This window comes from Chrysochloris asiatica, unplaced genomic scaffold (genome assembly GCF_000296735.1).
Source record: "Chrysochloris asiatica unplaced genomic scaffold, ChrAsi1.0 scaffold00009, whole genome shotgun sequence".
In the NCBI taxonomy this organism is placed as follows: Eukaryota; Metazoa; Chordata; class Mammalia; order Afrosoricida; family Chrysochloridae; genus Chrysochloris; species Chrysochloris asiatica.
The window spans coordinates 13,142,851-13,157,534 of record NW_006408527.1 but is presented as its reverse complement, the minus strand read 5'-3'; the positions used below and the strand labels follow the sequence as shown (position 1 = coordinate 13,157,534).

The 14,684-nt window shown below is 46.1% G+C and overlaps 1 protein-coding gene across 2 annotated transcripts in view; it reads right to left on the bottom strand.

Annotated features, from left to right (window-relative positions):
- PLXNA2 (plexin A2) overlaps positions 1–14,684 on the bottom strand; it is a 298,684-nt gene that overhangs the window by 243,143 nt on the left and 40,857 nt on the right. Inside the window, exons 2-3 of one of the 2 annotated variants that reach the window (XM_006834052.1) lie at positions 10,183–10,365; positions 9,385–9,420 (exon numbers count right to left, since the gene is read on the bottom strand). In XM_006834052.1, the coding sequence (XP_006834115.1) occupies positions 9,385–9,420; positions 10,183–10,365 (219 nt within the window). The remainder of the gene's footprint in view (positions 1–9,384; positions 9,421–10,182; positions 10,366–14,684) is intronic. The other variant, XM_006834051.1, reaches the window with a different exon arrangement.

Here is a 14,684-nt window from a genome sequence, read left to right as displayed (position 1 = left end):
ATCACTGACCTTGCAGTTCAAACCAACTCTGCAGTCCAGCGCATTAACCCACAGCACGGCACATCAATCTCAGTGTAAGAAGCTCCTAATCTCCGTACCCACTCTGAAGCCTAGAAATCTTTCTGGAGACTGAGGCCGGGCCAGGAGTAGAACCTCAGGACAAGACTCAGAATGAGGGAGCCTGAAATCTGTCTTTACCCCATCGAATCTTCATGTTTCCCTCGACTGGGGAGCACACATTAACAGAAGGAAAGGCAAATTCAAGTAGGTGGAAGCTTTTGGCTTGATTATCATTGATTGTAAAAGAGGCCTAGATATCTGCTGGGTCCATCTCCACCTTGAAATGTTTGTAGTTCTGAAATATTTGTAGTTCTGGCTCACATCCCCACATCTGAATTTACCAGAATGCCTTTGAATTTCAGTATCACCATCTGCAAGACAGAAGATTATCCCAGCCTTTCTTGAGTGTCTGAAGATGATATGGGACTAATGAGCTAATAGAAACAAAGGGAATGTGTGCTCCTTGGAAGGAAAGCATGGTAGCGTGGAAGTACAAGAGGGACAGTAGTAACTGCTGGAGCTATTCTAGTTGTAATATGGCAATGGCAGTAAAACCAAGCCAAACCCGCTGGCAGTGAGTTGACTCCAACTCATCACGACCTTAGAGGACACAGTAGAGGTGCTCACTATGGTTTCTGAAGCTGTAAACCTTTACGGGAGCAGACTGTCCCATCTTTCTCCAGTGGAGCAGCTAGTGGGTTGGAACTGCCAATTTCTCAGTTAGCAACCCAATGTTTAATCCACTGTGTCATGGCAGTAATGAATACCATTTACTAAGCCCCTACTCTATCCCAGGCTCTGTATGGTACTTTACACTCCAATCTCTAATGTGCACAGCAATCCTGGCAGATAGGCATTACTGGTCCCATCTTGCAGACGAGGAAACTGAGGTTCCCATGGTCACACAGGTCATCTAAGGCAGAGCTGTGAGGCACCAGGATATTATAGTTGGCTTGGGAGTACCTAGAGTGCAGACAATGGTCCTGTTTTAGTTAATTCTGCAAAGCTGCAGGAGCGGAACCGACACTTCCCCCCACTCCACCCTGGGGAGGGGGTCAGTACATATTGTTTGGTGACATGGGACTCGGAAAGCTCTCAGTGGTGACTAATGCAGCTAAATGCCAAAATCCAGCAGGATTAGATTAGTTTGGCTCAGTTAGTCAGTCTTCTAAGTATTTTTTTCCCATGAGTCAGGGCTGGGGGCAGGGGACAGGATTGTCTTCCTCCATCTGACCTTGCAAACATGTCACTAAAAAGGAGATTTATCAGACAGCTTCCCCACCCTAGGGAGTCAGGAAAAAAAAAGTCGGATTTTGGGGAACATCTCAAAGGTGTTATTAATAATACTAGAAAACAGTTTTGTGCCAAGCACTCTATCCAGCACTTTTTATGCACTATTATCCTTCCAACAAATGTGCGATGTAATTTTTACTGCTCCACTTTACAGATAGAAAAATTGAGGCACACAAAAACTGAGGTTTACGTAGGAAGAACAGTTAAGTGCATATACGCTCAAATTCTGTATTCCCTGATTTATCTGAATGATTTGTTATGTTCTTCCCTATCCCTGTTAGTGTGTGCCATTGAGTCGGTTCCGACCCATAGTGACCCTGTATGGGGTTCCCGAGGAGCAGCTGGTGAGCTTAAACTGCCAACCTTGTGGTTCAAATTGACTTTGCAGTTTAGCTCATTAACCCACAGTGCCACACCAGGACCTTCTAAACAAAATGTTGTGCTTAGTTCTATTTTCTGTCTTCTCACATTAACATATATCCTCCAGTTGTTGTTGTTGTTAAGTATCATGGAGTTGGTTCCAACTCATTGGGACTCTGTATAGGGTGTCTGAAACGTTAAGCCTTTGGGGGAGCAAAAGGCCTCATCTTTCTCCTGCGGAGGGGCTAGCAGGTTCAAACCATTGACCTCGCGGTTTGCAGTCCAATGCTTGTTTTGTATTCTCCAGTAAGGCATACAATGTTTTATTTACTACTGTATCCTCGGCACCTGATACATAACAAGCATTCAAAAAAGATCCACTTAATAATAAATAATTTCATTGAATCCTCACAATCTAGTCTCATGATTGTCCTCATTTTACGGAAGAGGATGGGCACATAGCTAGTAGGTTGAAAGCAGAACTGGAGCCCACTGACTTCTCTATTGTTCATTATGCAAATATGTTCCTACCCAAAGGCAGAGGGCTGGTCGAGGGGGTCTTTGGAGGCCCTTTCCAACTCTGAGGTCTATGTCCATGCCGTGTTCATAGGTAGATTACACAGACTGGTACACAGGGGCTTGCATCTCTGTGGTTTGTATTTTCTTTAAAAAATGTGTAAAACACTTGCACCTTGTCCTTTTGCAGGTTTTGCATGGTCTATTTAGGTCACTGTGAGCTTAACTCATTAGCCCCACCTTCCCTGTTCCCAAAACACAGTTCCCTTCATCTCTACTTTGACAAAGTCCTCAGCAACTGGGGCTCACTCTTGGGTTGAGAAGTAGCCTGCTGAACACACAGCCTGATGCCTCGTACAGAGAATGCCCAAGATTGAAGTCTATTAAGAAGCTGCACAAAAGGTGTAAAAAATAAATGAGCCTTTAGTTTCTCCCTTTTCAGAACAGCTCTGGGAGACCAAGCCTTCTCCCCTTAGGGTCAACTAGGCTAGAAACCAACACCCCCTCTCTCCACCTGTCATGGTTAAGTAGAAAGATGTGGTGGGTGGGTAGGGATCCTGTAAATATGCCTTCTTCCCCATGCCAACCAAATACAGCCTTTCCCAGTTTTCTGAAGACCAGTTCTCTAGACCCAAGAGGCCTATAAACCAACAAAACAAGCAGTGAGTTTGGCGCTGGGAGCCTGGGCAGGCAGCCAAACTCATTACTAGGGATGTGGGGGTGAGCTCCCGAACCACCATCCTACTTCCTAGATGCAGGCTCTGGGGAAAGCTCTGTTCCCACTACCTCAAACCCAGCATTGCTAGGGAGTTGGGGCATGAGGTCAGCGGTCAGACATCCCAGGAAAGTGACCAGGTCTCCTAGACTTGGACCAGGAGTCCTGACTGTTTACTTAATCAATGGTTCACACTGAGAGACAAGTGAATCATTTCCACTCAGAGCAATGAGTGGCTATTGTTTGGTGGGTTGGCACGGAGAGAAAGGCATGTTTCTCAGCTTTTCATCCAACTTGGCCTTCCGTCTGCCATGGCAACTCCACCCCATGAAGGAGCTAAGTAACAGGTTAGGAACTTTTGTGTGTTTTGGTAAGAAATATCAATGCCAAGGTCAATATTGCCAATGGTGGACCAAAGAACATTGAGCGAAACATATAATCTCTCTGTGGCTCGGTTTGTTGCGTCTATGGGATGGGATAAAACTTTGGGCAGGGAGGTGGGATGGTAATCACCATACTCAAAGTATTTGAGGAAGACAGAAAGAACCCCAAGCAGTCACCTAATATATGGGCAGTATTACCAAATAACTGAGCAATAACCCTGGGGCTTTGCTATTCCTGATGGATTCTTTCCAACACATAAGCTGCTACTGCAAGAAACTTGTGGTTTTCCTGGCTTGGCTTAGCAAGTCATTTGTAAGATTACAAAGAGAAGAATAAGACTGGGACGTCAGGGCTTCCTGTAGGCTGGAGGCTGGAGATCTGGGGTTGGTATGTCCCTTAGGGAAAAGCAGAAAGAATTTTCCTCAAGAATTTCACAGGCATTTCAGCTGCTGTTAGCTAATGGGAAAGGAGGTGATGCCAAAAGAGGCCAGGGGCCCTGCCCTGAACTCAGAAAGGGCCAAGTCCCTGCAGATTTACAAAACTGTCCCAGGAGTCCTATAACAGGCAGAATGCTGGCAGGGAGAGTAGAGGTTCACCTGGGCCTTCTTTCTGTCTCCCTGCATCAATGTGATCTACGTAAGGCAGATGGCTGTCCTATCCTGGCTACTTTAGGAATCATCAGGCTGTGATATAAATGCTGTCCTCTCCTTCCACCCTAGGCAACTTTTCTGAGACTACCACCTCACCCTGTTCTAAATGCTGTTAAAAACTCTTTTCTTTTACCCACCAGCAGTTCTCCTGATGGGCTGACTCCTTATCCCCTCAGCCATTCCAATCCCTCCTTCCTCTTTTCCCTCTGACCTCTCCAACACACCATAACTTCCTTTGAAAATTAGCTACGCCAACAGAAACGGCTCTTGCTACCTGATTCCATCCCCATCAGTGCAAATGGGTATCTGGTACAGAGTAAATACCCATCGATTTGAGAAAAAGTAAGAAAAAGAATAATCACGTAACGTATGATTCGTGTTGGATCCGCCACTGGGGAGTGGAGGTTATAAACATGACAATGAGGGTTCCTGTCCCCAGATCTGTGTCTATCAAGAGAGAGGGACGCATTAGCAGCTGCTTCTAGCCTATATGCCTCATGTGCAGTCACTGCCTATTGGTTGGGGGGAGGGGGGCGTGGCTTTTGTGTTGCTGAACAGGTTTCAGTGGAGCTTGTAGGATAAGACAGACTAGGAAAACAGGGCTGGAGATCTAGTTCTGAAAATCAGTCAATGAAAACCCAATGGATCACAATGGCTGGAGCTATAACCCATCATGGGAGTGATACAGGATTGGGCAGCATTTGGCTCCATTGTGTATTGGTCTGCCATGACTCAGGGGCCAAGTTGACTTCAGTGAACAGCAACAACAACGATGTCAGATGCTTTTGGAACAAATACTAAGTTCAGAAAGGGGTTTGAGGAGGGCACCATTCACTGAGTTTGAAGGGACAAGGTGTGGCCACAGGAAGGACATGCCACTAGTCCTTGAACAGCAGGCATAAACTTTCAAGTGGGCATACAGAACAGAAACCCACCACTGCCTGCTGTTGTTTAAGGACCCCAAGGTCAGGGGGCTTGAGAGCAGATGCTGAACACCAGCAGCAGCCTCTGGAGCCTGTGGAACCAGGGCGGAGGCAGCAGTTGTAAATGGAGTGAAGGAACCAGAGGAGGGACTTGACCCTGAAGCCTGAGTTTGTCTTCCTTCCCATCTTCCTGGTGACTTGCACCTTCTCAGCTTGGCCTCTTCTGGCCTAGGCTCTGTTACTTGTTCTTGACTTGTCTCCTTGACTCCTCTCACTTTTCAAACTGGGGAGTCTTATTAAAGGAGCTTCCAGTTCCTGTTGCCACTCTTCCTCAATTTTGCTTTTGTGCTAGCTCCCAGGATCACTTATCTGGACTCCCACGGCCTCTGAGGAGCCAGGAGGGATGTCATCGCTGTAGTGTGTGCTCAGACCTAGACTACCCTGCTTCCCCCACCCTACGTCTTGCCCCAAGCCTGCCTATCCCCATTATCTTGGCCAGGTTTTTCCCTGCCTGGGCCAAGCACCTCCTACCGGCCCCAAAGGACTTTCCAGTACACTGATGGGAGGCTCAAACCCAAGCTTAATTCCAAAATCCACATGAGGGATGCCTTGGCCTTCTTCTCTTTGCTCCTCTTGTCTGATACAGGGCGACCTCCTTTCTCGGTAGGTGCCCCTCATCAACATCCCTGACTGATCATCACCTCATTGCTGGAATGTTTCCACTGACTAGGAGCTCATTCCTTCTCAAGTCAGTTCTTGCCATTGTGGAACTGATGGGCTGTAAGAAACTTCTTTCCACAGGAAGTGGAAATCTTCTTTCCTGTAACTTATATTTCTTGCCTTTATTCTGCCCTTTGGAGCCACACAGAATAAGTCTAATTCATCATAACACAGCCCAATGGTTAATCACAAAGGCTGGGAAATCAGATGACCTAAATTCAAATCCTGGTGTTACCATGGCATTGGGATCATATCTTTATACTTCTTGACCTTCGTTTCCTCGTCTGTAAAATGGAGATGATCGTAGCACCAACCTCAAATCATTATTGTTGTTGTTAGGTGCCATCGAGTTGGTACCGACTCATAGCGACCCTATGCACAACAGAATGAAACACTGCCTGATCCTGGGCCAAGCTCACAATTGTTGCCATACTTGAGCCCATTGATGCTGCCATATTGCCAAAGATTAAATGAGTTACTAGATCTAGAACTTAATTTAGAATGGTAGTGGTGGTGGTTATGTGCCGTGGAATCAGTTCCGATTCATAACAACCCTGTACAGGGTTTCCGAGGCTGTAAATCTTATGGGAGCAGAAAGCCTCATCTTTCTCCCACAGAACAGATGGTAGTTTCAAACTGCTGACCATCAGATTAGCAGCCCGATTTGTAATCGCTATGCTACTTGGTGTTGCTGTTGTCGTTGTTATATGCTGTCGAGTCGGTTCTGACCCATAACGAACCTGACCAGGGCTTCCAAGCGTGTAAATCTTTACGGAAGTAGAAAGCCTCATCTTTCTCCCGCGGAGCGGCTGGTAATTTCAAACTGCTGACCTTAAGGTTCGCAGCCTGATTCGTAACCACTACGCTACCAGAGCTCCTTTAATGTTCAGTAAATCAAATTGCCTAAAGAGAGCTGTTTTGTCTCCTCCCTTGTTCTTTTTCTCTTAAGTTAACACCCTTTAAGAATAGTATTCATGTAGCATGGTTCTCATCTCCTTCTAGCTCTTGGTTATCTGGGGAATGTATTTTAGTTTGCTTAAGGGTCTCTTACAACGTTATCCCTCATTAAGAGAGGAACTACTCACTGTTTCTCAGGACCTAGAAATCATTCTTCTATTAATGTGGTGAAGACTCACTAACTTTGCTGAAACTCTTCCACACAATTGGCTTACATTAGTCTTGTGGTCAGCCAAATTCCCAGGATCCTTTTGACTCAAGCTCTACCAAGCAAGTTCCCTTAGATTCTCAAGAGGACCCACCATCTCCAATTCCCCTGTGTGCACGTGTTTTGTGGCACCCAAGGTCTAGACTGCCCTTTTCTCTCATCCCCTACTTATCAATTCATCTGTCTCGTCCAACCTTTACACAGACCCTGGTAATCCTCCTCCTCAATAAAGCCTTACAGATTGTTCACAATAGAGCTTCTGGGTTCACTCACATTGTTCCACCCTTATGGGGCATCTCTACCTGTCTTCTTAGGATCTGGAATGCACTGACCCTTAACATTCAAACTCACGCAAGTGCTGCACATCTTAGATTTGAGGTCTTATCGTTATCCTGCCTGTTCCTTCTGTGTACTTGAGGCTCAGAGGGCTGCAGTCTAGTCCATGGTATTCTGACACAGCAATGTATAAGTGGCATTGTGACATAGCACATAACTATCCCTGTGGTCACACCACTTCCACTGAGTCCCTGCTTCCTCTAAGCTTCCCCACAGAGGACATCCTGTTCCTCTGGGCTGTACTGGATGAGGGCTGGACAGACTGACAGACACTTGACCAGGCAGGGAAGAAGTGAGCAGTTCGGACACGCCCTGTTTTCCCTTGCCTCTCTTCACTCTTGGCTATTTTTTTTCTTTATTTTCCTTCCTGTGTTGAAAGAACTATGGGGCCTGAACCATGGTAGGGTTTCCTGGGGACGTTCCATAAATTCCTCATGGGCTGTTTCTCTGGAGAGTGGTGGGGGTGGGTATCAGGTGCCTCAGAGGATTGTGGTTTGAAAGGAAGGGTGAGTTGGACAGAGGAAGGAGCAGTATTATGAGCTCATACAGACAGCCAAAGAAAGGCCAAGTGGAGAGTGAGGAGAAGCAGCCAAATTGCAAGTTGGAACAAGCCACCGGCAGCCTCACCTCTGGCCTTGCCCTTGAACCTGCTGACTTGCCTCCATAGGGACTTGTCTTCCAGGATCCCCATAGGGCCAAGAGAACTTAGCCAACGTGGGCGTGTGGCTTGTAAAGATGCTCCAAGCAGTCCCTGTGTGTGTTACACAAGAGGTAGAAAGATATGGAGAGAGCCAGCACAAGGGTCTCCGTGAGTTTGGCTTCATAGTTTCTTCTTCCATTCATTCCTCATTCAAACATTCAGCAAATATTAATTCCTGAACTGTAGGACCAAAAAGAAAGGGGGCCTCTGACTGAATTCTGTATCAAGTCTGGACCCCAAGAACATTCTCATCATCCATACCCAGTCTCCATAGCTGTACCTTCAGTAAAAAGAGTCCCAGATTGGGTGGCAGGGCAAGAAGCAACTTGTCCTAGGTCTCTAAGCTTGGGCAAGTCATTTCTTTTCTCTGGGACTCAGTTTCCCTGCAAAGCAATGAAGGTATAGGGCCAGAGAGTCTCAAAAATAGAGAATGGCTCTATTTTTCAGAAACCGTTATGGGTTCTATTCCATATATGAAACTTTTAGGAAGGCCTAGGGATGTGGGAGAGAATAAATACGAGTATGGTAAAGCATGGCGCTGCCTTGAATGGAACTTTCAGTAGAATAGAGGAGACAGACAGAACAGCATGCAAATGATCCAGAGCAGGGATTGAAGGTGGGGAGAACAGATAGTGAAGGTGCTGAGCCCTTAGGAAGTCTATGTGCAGTCTGTTGTTGTTGTTAGGTGCCATCGAGTCAGTACCGACCTATAGCGACCTTATGCACAGCAGAGGTCCTGGGCCAATCCTGGGCCAACCTCACTACTGTTGCCACGCTTGAGTCCACTGATGCTGCCACTTGGCCAATCCATCTCATTGGGTGGGTGGGTGGGGGGGGGGTTTCCTCTTTTTCTCTGACCCTCAACCTTACCAAACATGATATCCAAGAAGGTATTTTGTGTGGGCAGATGAATTAGCAAGAGGAGCCCCTTTGGGAGGATGCCTGTGCTCTAGGACATGTGACTTGATAAGGGATCCCCAGGCTGGATTTATACTTCACTAGACCCCTTGTCCGAAAGACCCTTTGTCAGACACAATCTATACAACTCTATGAGGACCCTAGCTAAGCAGGAAAGTATTAGCCCCAGGGTTTCAAGCTGAATATGCAATTTTTATATCCATCTTAACAGAATCTCTTTCCTCCCCAACTTGGGAAAGTCAATTCAGAGACCATACTTCTCCTCTCTTTCATGTGCTTGAGGCAAAATTAGACTTCACAGACGCATCCAGGGCCTAAGGCACAAGTAGGGGAATAGGTAGGGACCATTCATGGAGCCAGGAAAGGGTTAAAGAGCTTTGGTGTCAGGAGACCCAGAAGAGCCTGGGAAGTTCAGCATCTGCACATAAACCCAAACCAGTTTTTCTCACCTCCTCTGGCAGTAATTCAGAACAAGCAGAATATGGAAATTCTTCCTCAGGCTCTCTCCCTTCTACCTTAGTTCCACAAATACTCACACAACTTCCCTCCCAAGGCTCTAAATGGATTAGGAGGAAAGAGCTACAGAGGTGATGTCAACATCAAAGCCTGAGATGGCAGTGAGGTTGTGATGTACCTTGATCCACAGGTGGCAGGCCTGGGGAAGGTGGCAGGAGGGTAAGCTTGGGAAAAGGGGATTAGCTGGGACCGGAAAGAATGTGGCTGCTGTAATCCCACATAATGAACCAGACTGTGCTCCCTCTCCACACCCTAAGCACTAGACAAGCAGGTACAAGTTGTTGGCTTTAGGCCACCTCACAAGAGGCCCCCCATGCTGCCAGTCCCAGACAGCCTGCTCTTTCCAGCTGGCAGAGGTGCCCGGGAAGGCCTGAGATATGGTATCCACTTCCTCCTTATGGCTCAGGGTTGGGGATGGGAGAAGGGAAGAGCCTATAATTGCAGGGAGAGAGAAGATAAGAGAACATCTTCTCAACTACCACCATTTGCCCCCAGTTCTTAGAATGGGGTGTCCACAATTTATTTCAACCAGCTTCTCTGGATTCCACAAAGACTTTTGACCAGTATAAACTGAGGAAGGAATTTGGGTGTGGTGATTCATGCTATAGATGGTTTGAAAGTCGGTCCTGCTTGATTTGGGAATGAAGTGGCCCCTTCTTCCAGCAGACGCACCTTCCTAATCCCTTAAAGTTTGGGAAATATTAAAATGCATTTATATTTCCCAAAACACTCATTGAGGAAAGCAACTGAAAATCATCCAAGAAATTGATCTCGCCCTATTTCCTTCACCTCATTCCCAACAGCCACCCCTTTCCCCCAACCAAAACAAGTTATCCTTAATGATCTCCTTCTACAGTGACCTTCCAGAAGGGACTCTTGGCCAAGGAGCTGACTGGCCGCGTGTGTCTAAGCTCACAGTTTCTTACCTTCTTCAGTTTTCCGCTTTTAGTCCCCACAAACACCACACTGTAACCATTGTAGACATAGGAGGCCACAGAAGTCATACGGTCCCGGCTGGTGGTGTACAAGGTCAGGCCCTCCACTGGAGTTGAACCTCCCAATGGCTGGTTGATATCCAGTCCGCAGAAGTTGTCATCGATGGGGACCGGCTGGAGGGAAGGAGAGTGAATTGAGGTAAGCAGCAGTGGTGACGTGGTTGAGTCACCTTATGCCACCCCACGCCCAGTTGCCTGCCCTAGGACATAAGGCCTCAGAGAGATGTGTAGACATGGGGTTCAGAGGCCTGACACATGCTGGAAACAAAGTCTTCTTGTCGGCTGACCCACAGATTGGCTCTCTATTGGTGCCTATGAAGCCAGATAAAGGAATGACCATTCCTTCCACTCACCAGAAGTCATCATTGACTTTTCTGGCAAGAGAACTAGGGGTAATTTGTAAAGTGGTTTGCTGGGACATGTCTTCTGGTTATTTTAGTACCCCTGTGAACCGTGTCTGTGACCATCTTCCTGTTTTAGACAAGGGTCCCTTCAAAGACTATTCAGTCCAGAGGTAACATCACAGAAGTTTTCTGTCAGCCTAGAGAGGTTTTCTTATTTGTTTCTTGGGCTGTAGGGCCTCCCTTTGAACACAAAGTATTTTAAGTCATTTAATTATTTATCACATCCTCTGTTGGGGAGCGTGGCTCCATACGATAAGCACTGGACTGCTAACCACAAGGCCCGTGGTTCGAGTCCGCCAGCAGCTCTGTGGGAGAAAGATGAGGATTTTTGCCCCCATGAAGATCTAAAGCCTCGGAAACCCTATAAAGGGTCACTATGAGTCAGAACTGACTCCATGGCACTTAACAACAACAACAACCATGTTGAGTATGAAGTCCCTGGGCAATGCAAAAGGTTAGCATGCTTGGCTGCTATCCAGAAGGTTGATGGTTCAAACCTACCCAGAGCCACCTTGGAAGACATACCTGGAGATCTACTTTGCAAACAGTAGCCATTAAAAACTGTATGGAGTGTAGTTCTACTCTGACACACATGGGAGCACCGTAAGTCAAGAAGGGTGTACAAAGGGGCTTCAAAAAGCTTGTAGGAAAACTCCATTAAACTTTACCTCCATTTCTCCACAAACTTTTCGAAACCCGCTTGTATGTTTGTTGAGGATAGAATGAAAACATTTTACTAATTATAATACTTAACAGTACTTTGGGAAAATTACTTCATCTACATAAGTCTCAATTTTTTCATCTGTAATGGCATCTGCTCACCTCTCTGAAAAGAATTACTGAGGAACAAATGGAATGAGGTGTGTGGAAGAGCCTCAGATGTTGTGTAATTATTCCCACTAGTGTATGCTATAGTTTTCGACAACATTTGGGTAAAGCTAAATAAGAGAGAATATTAGAGATGATGGCCTTTGTTTTATCAGCCTCTTGTAGGGAGCACTGGGGTACCATGTATCTGTATTAACATCACCTGTCAGAAGAGGTTGGAGCATGTTTGAGAAGAGAAAGTGAAAACATTTGCTAGACAGAAAGCAGCAAGAAAGACCTGGATTATAGACTCCACTCTATTGCTGACTGCCTATAGTATCATATATAGGCTGACTGCCTATGTAGTATCATCTTTGGAGGCTGTTAAAAGAAAACACAGAAGCGTCAGAGTACAACTACTCCAAAGGGTTTGTTGATGACTGACTTTTTGAAAGCAGACCATCAGGTTTTTCTCCCAAGATGCCTCAGGGTGGACTGGAACTCCAACTTTTTGGCTAGCAGAGGAGCATGGGAACCATTTGCCCAAGTTAAAAGAGATGTTAGTTGACATTTGAGCTTTTGAAGAAAGATATTGCAGTTCCTGAGGCCAGAGGCTGCTCATCAGTTTGTATTCTCCACACACTGCCTAGCCTGGGCTGGGCCATGATGTGTGCTCTGAAAATCCTCAACTGATTGCACAGTATGGAATCCAGTGGGAAAAGCTACAGTCTCTGGGCCACCAAGAGCTCTGGTACCTGTGGCAGTGATTCTCTCTGGATCTGGAAAGGCACCCTAGAGGAGAAAGGGAGTGATTGGTGTGGGAAACATAGAAAGCTTCCCAGAGAATACTCCTCTTTGTTCCTTCAATCTCCAACTCTTGCCCTCACCACGGAAGACCATGCTGACATATTACTGGTGGACAGTTGCATTTCCTTGGAACAATGGGTTTATAAGCTATAGCATATTTATATGTTTAAAACCAGGGACTTCCCTTCCTTTGTCAATCCCAGTGGAAATAGACTTATACCTTGTACGTCTTTGGTGTTTGGGGTAAAGCTGCTATTCCTTCCTGCTACTGGTACTGACGGTGATGTTGTACCTGTGTGCATGTATGTGTGTGGTCTTCAGGAAAAGGAACTGATTTTTTTTTTTTCAGGCTGAAGATGACCCTTGAACTTTGGATAATATGGAGTCCCACAAAGCAGAGGGAATAAGCTTCTCAGGAAGGATGCTAAGCCATAGGGTTCTTATATGCACTGATCTCTGTTTAAAGACATTACATTAGTAGCTTGAAATCACCCATGGTGGAGGTATTTACATCATGGAAATTGGCAAATGCCACAAATCAGTGCTACTTCACACACCTCCGTCCCTGCAGCGAGTCAGTTGTTTCATATTTGTCAGCAGACCTGTGGAGCCAGTGATGGAAATTTCAGCTACTTTTTCATTTTTCTCTTCTGTATCCCTACACTGGGGAGAGCTCAGTGCCTCAGAAAGACTCACAAAATCCAGATTTCAATCATTCTCTCCTATTATGAAGTCGAGTGTCCCTGAAATGTCACACACCCTCTCTTGAGTCTCCGTTTTCTCATCTGTGAAGTGAAAAAATAGGACTAAGGGATCATCAAGCTTCCTTGTAGGCTCTGAAAAGCTTGGACTGCCTGGTTGCAAGCTGGCAAGGCTGTAGAGTCTGGGCACAGGCATAGTCCAAGCCAGGCGAGAAATGCTGACAGAAACAAAAATCCTCACTGGTAACGTCCCTCCAGTCTAACTAGAATCTCCAGAACTGCAAGAGATGGTTTTCTCTGAACCTGAGCCCCTGGAATTTGCTGGCCTGTCCTTCTCTCTTCTGTAAATTTTGAGGTATTCTCAAAAAAGAGATGCCCCATTTATTTTTCCTGAAATAGTGAGTTTGTAGCAGCAGCATGGCTTAACCAGAAAAGTTTGGACTCAGAAGTTGTTTGACCAGCAATGAAATCCCTACCCTACCATTCAGAGTACTGATGTGGCACCGTAGGAGAAAGCACTGGACTCCAAGATCAGTTTGAATCACAAGGTCTGTGGTTCCAACTCACCAGTTGCTTCTGGGAAACCATATATAGGGTTGCTATGAGTAGGACTGATTCGACGGTACTTAACAACAACAACAACAGTGGCACTATAGTATAAGCAAGTTCAGTTTGAACCACAAGGTTGGAGGTTCATATCTACCAACCACTCCTGGGAAATCCTATACAGGACCACTATGAGTTAGATCTGACTTGATGACACTTAAGAAAAACAACAACAAAATTAAGCAATTAGTTGTGTGGGCCTTTTATTTCCATTAGTAAAATGGGGATGATACTCCTTGCTTTATGGAGCCACTGTGAAGATCAAGTATGTTTTGGTTGTTAAGTGCTGTCGAGTCAGTTCTAACTCATAGTGACCCTGTATAGGGTTCCCAAGGAGCACCTGGTGAGCTTGAACTGCAGACCCTGTGGTTCAAATTGACCTTGCAGTCCAGGGCATTAACCCACAGTGCCACACCAGGACTCCTAAGATCAAGCATGATAATCCATAAATTGCCCAGCATAGTCTTTAATGCATAGCAGCTACTGTATGAATGCTAGTTTCCTTCCCCATCCCTCTTCTGGAGGCAAAGTCAAATCCTTATTGCTCTGAGAGTTCCATATTAGCCCAGCAATCCTGTTAAAATCAAACTCTTGGGGTCACAGATTCTCATTGATCCATCACCTCCTCTAAGGCCATCAAGATGTTTCTGGGTCCCAGATGTCGAATCCATTAGCTATAAGGACCTATGATAGACTCTTCGTCTTGAAGCCTCCCTTGTAAAGGCTAGACGGGTGAGATGCTGAAGGAGTAAGGAGTGAGGGGCTATTTTCTTTGAGGTCCTGGCCTCACCTGCTGTCACCTCTCTCCTAGTGCCTTTACTGCCCTCTGGTCACCAGCCCGGACTTGTCTCTCTGCATGGCTAGCAGCTGGACCAGAGAAGGGTGTTGGCTTCCTCTTCCCTCTGGCTCAGAGGTAAGCAGGAATCAGCAGTTTCCTCCTGACAACTCAGGGTTATTGGAACCAGAGGGAAAGCCACAAGGTGATTAACCCTTGCATTTCCTCTCCACTTCTGATCCTTAGGCTCATAGGACACTGGATTACAGTGTTGGAAAGAATTCTGGAGATTATCTAGTACACCTTCCTCATTATGGCCAAGAGAGAGCATAT